The sequence below is a fragment of the Equus przewalskii genome, chromosome 15, assembly GCF_037783145.1.
Source record: "Equus przewalskii isolate Varuska chromosome 15, EquPr2, whole genome shotgun sequence".
NCBI classification, from domain to species: Eukaryota; Metazoa; Chordata; class Mammalia; order Perissodactyla; family Equidae; genus Equus; species Equus przewalskii.
In genome coordinates this window covers 65,128,160-65,140,169 of record NC_091845.1, presented here as the reverse complement: position 1 = coordinate 65,140,169, position 12,010 = coordinate 65,128,160, and the positions used below count along the sequence as shown (strand labels likewise).

At 35.8% G+C, this 12,010-nt stretch overlaps 1 protein-coding gene and 1 non-coding gene across 8 annotated transcripts in view; one reads left to right on the top strand and one right to left on the bottom strand.

Moving 5' to 3' along the window:
* The window catches only part of SATB1 (SATB homeobox 1), a 90,377-nt gene that overhangs the window by 26,003 nt on the left and 52,364 nt on the right, over nucleotides 1-12,010 (bottom strand). For all 7 annotated transcript variants that reach the window (XM_070577516.1, XM_070577519.1, XM_070577517.1 and 4 more), the window contains one exon: nucleotides 4,124-4,279. In XM_070577516.1, the coding sequence (XP_070433617.1) occupies nucleotides 4,124-4,279 (156 nt within the window). The remainder of the gene's footprint in view (nucleotides 1-4,123; nucleotides 4,280-12,010) is intronic.
* LOC139076282 (U6 spliceosomal RNA) lies at nucleotides 11,472-11,575 on the top strand. The gene has a single exon (XR_011527694.1). It is a non-coding gene; the product is annotated as a U6 spliceosomal RNA (small nuclear RNA).

Genomic DNA, 12,010 nt, shown 5'->3' with positions numbered 1-12,010 from the left:
CGCACCTCTGCAAACACGAAAATCAATGTAACAATTCAATGTACAAGGAAAGGCCTACGGTGCTGCTAATGTCCCCTTGCTGGACATACACCTTAAGTCTCAGAGCTCTCAGGGGGTTTGCTGTGGAATAAAATTAGATTCCAACATCTGCCACCATTAAGGAAAAAATTCCATTTCCATCTCCCATATGAAAACACTATAACCAATGAACAGTAACTGAACCTTGATACCGTAATGGTTATTACCCAAATCAACTATTTTTTTTAAACAGTAAAATTAGCGAATTCTGCTCTCATAATTATTTGAATGTTATCAGACTAAATGTTTGATAAAATTCCAATATGATTCACTTGGAAAAACTGCTGCTTATTTGAATACCCAGAATATAAAGGGTATTCATTTGTAGCTATTCACATTATGTTTAAAGCATATCATCTTTTAAAGTTTGCATTAGCTTGCTTTCCTACCCAAGCACAAAAAGTAGCCTACCTTCAGTTTTTACTTGCATATTTTATTCAGACATTTCTATTAAATTTAAAAACAATCTCATTTCTATTACTCATCGAAGAAATAATATAATACACGTGAAATTGTGGAATCTACGGAGTTGGTTTCGTCTACTGAAAATACTTTGTGCATTAGTCATTGCATAGCACAACTATGATGCTTCTGGTTCCATAACATTCTGGGACTGTAGTAACTTTAAAACTATTATGCTGCTTGTCATTCAGGGTATCTACCTAAAGCTTTATCTTTAAAAGTGAAAGGTATCTGAAAAACATAAATAGATAATAAATAAGTCACTGCATGGAGGTCTGAGCCTCTTACTTAGCACATTACAACATGTTGCCCATCTGTGTATAGTGAGGTATAATTTAAAAGCTCTTCTACATGTATTATAGCATGTAACCTCCTCCCATGTTAAGAGAATCTTGGGCTCAAAAAGGTTAAATAACTTCCCAATATTGCAGCACCAATGAAACAGCCTGGACCAAAGCCTCCTGTGAGACCTCCACTATGTATCTGGATTCCAAGGGCCCTATGTTGGTAAGAACCCGTATGCTATGAATATGTGCATGAAGAAGGGCAAGCCCCCACCTTTCCACTACCAATTAGCCCAATATCCCTAATTCCTCTTTCCTGGAGCAGGGTGTAACTTCAGGACTGAGGTGCCTGGAACTCTGAGGAGATACTAACATGGGAGGACAGAGGCAGAGAATTTGGGATTGGCTCTTCTGTTTATTAGTCGAATGCCCCAGTGTGTAAAATGAGGAAAACAATGCTGGCTCACAGAGTTACTCTGAGAACTCATTGTAGATAATGTATAATGCACGATGCAATCTAGCAAAAAAAAAAGTGATGAAGGTTAAGCTAACCCAGAGAACAAGGGCGAGACACAAGCAGATGGAGCCGAGACAAAAGTGACTCCAGTTCTTCCCTCTTCACACATGCTTTATTTGGGGACCTCTGCCTCCTTCTGCCAAACCCTGGCACATGTGTCTAAGGTATAAATAATTCTTTAGAAGTATTCTGACCATGAAAAAAATCACTCTGATTGGAAGATTTTTTTTTTGGTTTGTTTGCCAGTTTTTCCATTTCCTTCACAAAAATCATGGCAGGAGAACAGAACTTAAGTAAATGACTACCTTCCCTTGTTAAGTCAGATTTCCTTTCTTAGGAATACACAGTTTTTGGACTGCCTTATTTTTAGGTAATCATCAATCTTTTTGCATACTTTCATAAAGAGGGTAGTGCTAATATCTAAACTGAAGAGCTAGGAGAAAACTACAAAAATGCTCTGCGAGGAAGTTATCGTAAATTGGTAGTCAGGAATAACTACCCGAGAGAACGAAAGTTAACAGTTTGCCTGACCCCATAGCCTAAAACTGGCCCCCTGGATTCTCTCTCAACCAGTAATGAGGAGATTAGCTAAGAGCTTTGGGGGTTCTGGGAAACCCACCATCATGGTGGACACATAGAGACTGCCAATCAACGTTGTTGAAAGAGACTCACGGAGTTTTGCACGACAGGGGTACAAAGAACAAGGACGTTTAAAACCCCCCAGAACATCACTCACGATATTAACAATCAGTTGCTGCCACAGTCTGAATAGTTCCAAAATTAGTAACTCCACCCAGGTGGGAAGAATTTGGGATATCATTTGAAAGGAAGAAAGAATGAAGGTAGTGGAGGGGCTCTAACCTTAGGGAGCTATGCTATAGTCAGAAAGGAAATGGGGGGAGGGATGTGCTAGATTGAATTAAATGACAGATGACAAGCAACTAAATGACAGTTATCAAAAAGGTTTTAATATTTATTTTTGTTTGTCTGTGTTAAGGCTGACCCTCATTACAATAATACATGTCTAGTTTCTCTGTATATCTATTTTGGAGATTTGGGGAAAGTGGCCTTGTAGGAACATAGTCTGTTATTCTTGATAATTTAATTGGACAGGTCAGAAAAGATGTCGGATCAGAAAGAAAGGCAAGATAATATACGTTTAAATATGAGATCCTCATCATAATTAGACTAAATAGCCCAAACAAGAATGTGCAGGGTGGGTGGGAGAGGGGTAAAGTGAGAAAGGACATTTCTCCTTAATGCATAGTCTTGGCATGTAAATGAAGACATCTGAAGAAGCACACAGGTTTGAAGCGGCTCTAACATTCTATCATAATTAGAAACATTTCAAGAGCCCTGTAATTTCCAATCAAAATTACAGTAATTTCCGATATACAAGCCATGATTCATGACAGAATTTTACATTCCATGAGAGATTACGGTGGCCTGATGTATGACACGCTGAGTACAGCACTAACATAAACAATTCAGTTTAATGTTTAAACAGCACTTGATGTTTAGAATCTCACAATAAAAGAAACATATTATTGTAGAAATTATCACTTTGACAGTGATTGAAGGGTAGGCAGGCATGTGGCCTATAAAGCTATAATTTTTACAGTCCACAGCTTGAGTTTAATCATTTTTATATAACATTTTCAAGATATCCCTTAAGTATTTCATCCAGCCTATAACTTAAACAAGAACAACCTTTTCTATGGCGAAACTTCTATCAAGTACAACTATTAATGTTGAAGGAGTAAAATTTTAGGAAAAGCTAAAAGAAAGCATTGTATTGTAAATACATCATATTGTAAATACTGTCAGGACTGTCTGTTTTCATCAGAAGTTGACAGCAGACAGGCTGTTTTATAAAGGAGGGTCCATTAACGATAATGAAAATATATTTGTTTAAAATTTCAAGTTGTTAAAATCTCACCTGAGCCCTTGACTGCCCCTAAATTCTCACCTTGATGGTGTTATCAAATCTTTGTTTAAAGGTAAAGACAGTTTAGCATTCTCCTGGCCCTTTAAAAAGGATTCTTGGCTTTGAACTTGTTCATAGTTTATAGACAACTGTGAGTTTGTTCATACAGATGATCCTGCTTTGGATGAACATAAATTATCAATATATAAAAATTATACTGATAAAGGACTTCATTATCTATCCTTTGTTATGTTTTTATCTTGTTTTGTAGGAAGTTGCAAACTTTCCCAATTCAACTCTATTCCTTTATAATTCATCAGATTTGGACAATTTGTCTAATTGTAATTCAATATGTGTGTCTTATAGATATATATTTATAGAAAAACTAAAATCATTAATATGCAAAGATATGTGTCTGTATCAGTTTGTTTTAATAAGTGCACCTAATAGTTGTAGATGCCTGATTTGGAACAGAAGAAACTATACTGTTTGTAGCTGAAATCAAGTTCATATAAGTAATAACGAAATAGTAATTCAAGTTATTCGTTCCATTACAATAGACCAGATTGAGACACTTCCTATATATTACAATATTCTTCTTCTGAAAACAACTATTAACTGATTCAGAGATTTACTGAGAAATCCTTGGTCTGGAGAGTGGCTGTTGGAAGAAACACCACCAAGTTTCTACTACCTGAATCTGAACATTTTGTTTCATCACAGAGCTCTGTAAACAATCCTGGAGACTGTGACCGATCCATGATGCAAGTTCAGATCACAGATAGACACCCCTTTGGATGAAATTTTCACAGGCGTCACAGATAAACATTCTCAACGCCTAACAGAGGTTCTTACCTGGCTTTTGGTTGCCGCAACCTTTGCAAACAGTGCTTGGGACACTTTAGCGCGCTTCATTTCCTGCTGAATCTCATCATAAATGGAAGCATTAATGTTCATGGTATTGTTCTCTGGTTTCCCATTTCTCTCAGTGGCAATAGTAGCTGTTTTCACCTACAAAACATTTTGAACATGGCTGTCATTTTTCATTGGCCAAATTGTTTTGATGCTTCTCAGGCTCAGCATCCAAACTGGACATTGTTGCTCCTTTTATGATCAAGGTGATCAACAGTGCAGTCATTCAACATTAGTTATTACCTGAGATCAGATTGCTTAAGTTAAGGAAGTCACATTGTCACAGGTGATTGCATCTGTAATATGACAGCAACTGCCAGCTGACAGCCAGGAATTATAACGCCATAAAGTAAGTTTTCTGGAAAACGGAATAGTTACAAAGACTTGAAAACCCTAAACTAATTGTTTCCCAATTACCTTCCATTGCAATTCTAACAAAGGAAATCCACAATTAAAATCATAATGCACAGTGCTGTATCTTCACTGGGTGTCCAGTGCGTAATAGACAATTGTATCACTAATAGCTATTACATACTCTGGCCTTTTTAATTGTAGACTCTTTTTTTTATGCCTTTTCCTCTTATGTTTCATTTAAAAAATCTTCCATAACAAAGCCATTTGCAGAGCTGCATATTTAAATCTTCTATCCATCCATGAAACAGGTAGAGTGCCTTGCTTAATTATCATAAAGGCTGGTTGCATTTTACACGTGCATGTCCAAGCTGTTCTGTATAATTATTTCATCTTTTCCTGGCACCCCTGTATATAACTATTTCTTTTTGACTTGTGGAACCAGACAATAAGAAAATGTCGCACAATATTAGAGAACGTTACTGCAAGTTACACAAAATATATAATCAGTGACTTCACAAATATATTCAAAACAAATAATCTTGAGTGAAAAATTAGTATCAACGCCTTTGGTAACAATGATAAGCAGGTATTGGTAGGAAAATGCCACAAAATTTTAGGGGGAAAATCATCTCAATCTCAAAATTTATTGGTACTATTATTAATTTTTAAAATTCCAAATTTAATTTTTATTATGCAGTTATATGAACCAGTATGAAAAATTTACATATGAACTATGTAGTTGCTTTTTTACTGGGAAATTGACAAAAGTGTAAATGAAGCTGCCACAGAGGCAGGACCATGTTTCTCCCAGCAAGACGATTCACAACCGCATTTCTTATGGTCCTTTACCGAACCCAGTTTTTTTGTTCTCTAGAAACTTACCATCTTGGACAATTTCTCACATATACTACAAACAACAGAAAATGAAGTGCGCTTTAGGATAAACGAATGATTTTTTTGGTCACTAAGCGACATACCCTCCTAGTGCAACTGCAAGTTTTCCAGGTTTATTTCACTCTCCCCCAAAATATCTGGTATCAAGAAGAGCAAAGGTTATCCTAAAAGCAGAGAATTGAATCTCTGGACTTAGAGAGTTGATAAAGTCTTCTTTAAAACGTGCCTACTGAATCCTTCTAACATCTAGCCAGTTAGCCAGATAACTCACCTCTCGCTTATCTTGAGGAGGCAGCTAGATTTCTTCCACCTCGACACTACCCTTCTAGACACTGAAAAGATAACGCTGTGAAAGGGTTGGACCACAGGCTCGAAGTGAGGATACAGAAGGTGAGGCAGGAGAAGTGACCAACTGGCTGGGCCTCATTTGCTTCTCCTAAACTACAAACTGGAGACAGCAATGGCAAGAGTGTAGGCTAGATTTCCAGAGTGCCTCTTCCAGCTCTGCCACTCTGGTAAGCAAGGGCACTCACAGAGGTATATTAACGACTGGAGGCCACTAAGAAGTACACAGGGCTTTGAAGCAATAATCTGCTAAACACCACTTTAGGAGCCAGAAGAGTTAACGCATTACCATAAATTGCCTACAAAGTTGCTTTGGTGAGATTCGCAACTTTGCTCTGGGGTGGTCTTGCTTTGAGGCAGAAGGATAGATTTGATCACCCCATGGGGTGCCTTTTAATACCTATTTTTCTCACTGCTTAAATGAAAGAGAGAAGAAAAGCCATTTCAATCGCTTTGAAAATTGAATGTTATGGAAATGGGGGCACGAAGTCCAGTGCTGTGGAAGAACCAGTTCCTTGGTAGCCAACTGCTTAGCAATAGTTATGAAAGCGGGCTTCGGAAACTTGGGGTTTCATACGCTTTAAAAATAATTTTCATTCTTTTGTAAAAATTATGTTTAAGAATTTATCTCTGAGGTGGGCTATAATCATTTTTTCAACCCTGTGATTTTTGTCTCTAAAGATTTCTTTGGTTTAATTTTTTTAATAAAGCAATTACAACTTGAACCAAAAAGCAAGAATTTTAAACCATCAAAAAAAATCAAATAACTGTTTCCTAGTAGCCAACACAATCAAAAGTGGAAAAGAAGTGTACACAAAACATCAAAAAAAAAAAAGCAAGAGCAACAACTTTTAAAAATATAAAGTAAGAATCTGTCAGTATTACTCATTTAAAAAATATTTAGAAAAGCTCTTCTTTATCATCTTGTTGGCTCAGATATGCATCTTATCATAGATAAGCTATTAGAATTCTGGAATCACATTTTTTCCTAAACACAAGCTATTGCTTAAGGGGAACTGACTTGGACAGCTTTTCAAAAATATGAAAGCTGAATTTTTCCCCAGGTAAAAATGGAAACAAAAATCTTTTATACCTCACTCTACTAAGTACTATTTTAGCTTAGCACAAAAAAAATCTTCTTTAATCCTGGTTTAGCTTTTAATATTATATCACACATTAAAATTCATAAAGTAGTTCATTCCAGGCAAAACAAACTACTCTTCAGCTCTTCTCCGCAAATAGCACAGGAGGTAAAATAAATGCGGTTGCTTTTCGAATAGCTTTTATCAAGGTAGGGTGGACTACGCCATCATTACGGCGGCGGGCGCCGGGAAGTCGTTAAGAGCTGGAGCTTCTATTTACCCTCCCACCTGGGGATAGGTAGGGTGCAGCACTAGGGGCGGCTTTTTATTTCACTAAAAGTGTGCAGAACACAGAGTTTTCCATGAAAATTCTATTTTGCCTCTTCATGGATTGCTGAATGCATCAAACTGTACTGCAAAATGAACTCTACACACTACATACACACTGCGCACAAGGAACTCTACTGTGGTTCTGATTGTGGATGTGCCAGCTCTGGATGCAGGAGGAGCTGCCTGCAAGCACACGGCACGCACACACACGATTAAAGTTTGATGCAGTTTTAATAACAATGACAATGATAAAGGCTGACATTTATTAGTTGTTTATTATGTGCTGGGCACATAATAACCTACACAATGGCCCTGAGTAGGTACTATTATCGCCACATTTTAAAATTGAGAAAACTGTCTTAAGACAAAGAGGGTAAGTAATTTGTCCATGGGGCAAGGCTGAGATCTGAACTTAAGTCTGTCTAAGGTTAATGCTTATCTTAGAAGCCACTGCACCATACTGAAATCATGATGTTATACAGGACTTTATTTGAACAAAAATTCTTATTTTTTAAGACATGCTGGATGTGCTTTTTGGTGGCCCTTTGCTGACTCTAGCTCATTAAGGTCTAATTTTTAGTAGTAAATGGCTTTATTATTAATTTTACAAATCAAACCTGAATTTATTTTTCAAGATATGTATGCAGATTATAAATGTTTTCTTAGTAATGTTACATAAGAAATGTGCTATTTTGAGGCATTCTTATTGGTGATGGAAAATAGTCCTCAATCTCCAATTTTTATATATTAACACTGTCTTGAAATCATGGTTCTATCTTTTCGCACTTTTCTTCCTTTTGTAGGAACAATGTTAATTATTTTTTAAATCTGGACTTTTAAAAGATGACTAATAATGGGAAGCATTTTACAAGCACGTAAGATCTTAAAATAATGTTGGTCAAGGGATTTATAACAAATAAAACTTTGATCAAGTGTTAAGCTCCTGCCTGTAACTGAACCTACGTTTCATTACGTTATGGAAGAGTCTGTTGTAAAGAGACAGAAGGGTGCACCTACCAGATTAAATCCATTATATATTGCTTACAGGAACTTTGCACATTTTTTAAACCATTGCTATAAAATATCACATCTTACTTTAGAAGAAACTAAAGAATTACGTAAAGAGATGTAAAAACAAATAAAGGAAAAAAGAATATATAATTCAAGTAAGTTGCAACTTGTTAATTACAGGCTTTCAAACAGTCCTTATGAAAACAGAAATCACTAATTTAACTCCAAAAGTCACACATATTAAAATACACAAATAAAACCAGAAAAAGCACACACCTAAATAGAAATTATCAACTTAAAACTGATCTGTTCTGTGAAACAGACAATTCTCAGAAAATAATCATTATTATTAATAAAATTTCTCTTATGAACTCACTTGGAAAATTTGCTAAGCATAGTCAGAAAAAAAACTTTTAAGACCAGGGAGCTTTGGAGGAATTTGGTTCTCCCAGATATTTTCATACGACCAAGGTTTGGAAGGGGCTATTTTTTCCACAATCTCAGAAACGCCAACTGTCCAAAGTCTTTCAAAGTGAATCATCTGTCAAACATTTAATGTGTTCTACGAGGATAATGTCCTTGTAGGTGTTCATCTTTCTAATCTAACAAGAAAACTTCCCATCCTCTATGAGAAACAGAAAAAGGCCCCAAGTTTTATTTTCCCCTTTCTAAAATGTCTGTGTTTTGAGGAGGGCGCTTGAGATAGAGGAAAGAGCAACACACTTATCAGGGGATTTGAAAACTTTGCTATAACTTAGACCTGGTTTTCTCATTTTTCTCCAACCAAAAGGCTGGTATAAGGGTTCTATGAATTAACATATATGAAGGTGCTTAGAAAATTACAAACAACATTATCAAGTGCAAGGTATTCTTACTTCTTGAATTAGAGCATGTAAGTTGTGAAAACATGATTTCAGCAAACAGGTCAAGCCCAGAGCCTACTGCCCCAGCCAGAAGTCAAAGCTCATGGCATGGCTGCCCCTACTAAAGCACAAGGGACAGGTCTGCACAGGAGGTGTCTTACCTGGGCAGGGCCAGCCAAGAGCTCTGGTGATTCCCGAGGCTGGTCTAGGCTTTGCCAGGGGAGGTATTCCTAAGAATAAAACCTTGGCTTGACTAAAACCAGGGGAGCCCCTTCTGGAAGATGATTTAGAATCTGAGTCTCTCAATAGTTTAGGTCCTCTGTCTTGTGTGACTCAGGGACATCCCAATCATCTTCCATATGACCTAAAAACTACAGGGAAGGAGCTGAAAGAGAATTCAGTCTCTCAGGCCTAAGGTGGCCTGGGTCTGTGAGCCACAAGGGACCTCTGCCTTTAACAAGCAGTTCTTTAGAAAGAAATCAAGGTTTGGGTCCAACCCAAGCCAGAGTTGTCTCAAAATAGGTTTTGAATGTCTCCATTTTGGAGGAAATGAAATGCATAGTGATTTCACATAGACTCCTCTCTGGCAAAATATAAAATTAAAAAAGACAAGATTTTGCAGTCTGCTTCTGTATCTGTAGTTTCATCCTTCCTTTCTCAGCCATTTTAGTCACTTGTAATAAGCATGGTGTTAAAACCTTATATGTGTTGTACTGGCTCCAGTTTAAGCATTCATCTTCAATGGCTACAAAACAGTACAGTGCTAATTCAACCGCTCAGTAACACAGTTTTCCAAATCTAAAGTACTCATTTTACATTGATAATACTTTTAAGACATTGAGGAGTTCTTAAAATTTAATTCATTGAATCAAGTTCAAGGGTAAAAGGTGAACTGACTGGTTGTGAGCTCTATTATAACAATATCAAGTAATGCAAGGGGATTCTCAGTGAGGCAAATAAGATACCTTAAAGATTTATATTATAGCAGTGAAATAAAATTATACACATATATCAGATAATCAATTCAGAATGTGGTTAGATGGCCAATAAAACTGCATTAATAGAAATAATTATTTTCTTTGAAAGAGTTGCACTAAGAATCTACAGTATCTACACACTCCATATGTCCATTGTTGGCCAAGGGCTTGGTCTCAACTCCTCTTGAGAACAAATAAATACAGCTAAAGATGGCTCAACCAGTAAAATCAATAATTCAGGCCAAAACAAATGAAACTTTCTATCCCAAATTATCAGCATATATCGTCTTTAGACATACATATAGGAAAGCTACCCAAGAGAATCTTACTACTATATGAAAAAAAATATCTCTTAAGAATTAATGTAACTTGAAGAAAAAATTTGGTGAATAAGGACAGCAGAATCACATAAATAAAAGCAATAAAATCCTAGAAAAATTAGAAAACAAAACTTGCATTAAGGAACCATTAAGTCAAATATTTGGATAGATTTTTTTTAAAAAAGCAGCAGCTCAAAGCTGAAGTTCCTGCTGGTCTGAAGTAAGCCATTCTTTTGTTAGCATTTCAGATTAAGTGATAAGTAAAATAACTCTGCCCAGAGGCCTCTTGGTGATGACTATAGGAGCAGAGTTAACCTATGATGGTGTGTGTATTAACTCTAACCACTTTACACTAAGTGCTAAACCAAGTTCAAAGCACAGTATTTTTTAACAACTCTTACAAAAGTCATGTACATATTTTATAAAGAACGAGTTCCTCATTTTTTTTCTTAAGAAATATTGTATAGAAAGCTTTACAGATCAACTTCAATAACTGTGTGTATGTATAAGATGCCATTCTTTTCAGCTACAGAAACATGACGTTCTTATTCATACTTATAGCAGTGACTTCCTTACAGTCTGCTCATTTAAACATCAGGACCAAATTGATTTTCATTAAATAAAATGGAGAAAATGGACTTTTGTGGCGTTTCTAAAAAATAATCGTTTCAGAACATTACAATACGCAGTACCATACCCTCAAAGAAGTGGCTGCATATTATGTCTATTCCTTATTTATGGAGTATCTGTAGCAGTTTCATTTTTAGTGTTGAACGAGCTTGTATTTCTACATTTAGAAATATATGATTGTTTTTTATTATTGATGAAAAGAAATTAACACCAAATATAACTTCATTATGACGCCGTTACATGAATACTTTAAATTTGTATTCCACATTCACTTTTTATCCAGTTTCAGCTAACTTTATTTTTAAGAGTTGTGCATGGTACAAATTAAATGTGTGAGAAGATATATTTGCTTGTGGATTTTGCATCTAATCTATCATCAAACTTTTACCTAATAATTTGTACTGAAAATTAACTTCTTGAATTGTCATAATAGTTATAAAGCTAACTTTCAAACTTGATTAAAAAAATACAGATGTACATATACAGCGCTTGCATCGGTAGCACATATACTAAAAGTGGAGTGATACAGAGAAGACTAGCATGGCCTCTGCGCAAGGAGGACACGTAGATGCACATATATAAAGTTACCTGGAAGGTGACTTTTGTCCTTCCTAAAAAGTGCAAACATTTGGCAAATAGAAAATGTGCCCATTTCTGGGAATATGGATGGAATTCCTTATCAGCCCCATTTAAAGCTGCCTTCAAGGATTGTATTAAACTTAATTATGAAAGATTACAAATGAGATGATGTGTAATTGGTACCAGCTGCAGTTCGTATTGGAAAGCATAAATACAAATGGAATTATTTATTTATTTTTATTTATTTACTATTCAAATGGTGGTTCTAAAACTCATAGGGATAAAATTGACTTTATTACTTTTTTTTTCTATTGAGTTTAAAATACTTCTTAGTAGTAGTAGAGACAAATATCCCATTTAAAGACTACTTTTAAGCCCCAAAGAACCCCCAAAATGAAGCAACACAAAGCAACTGTCTTTCTTCTAATTAGTAGCTTATTGTTTT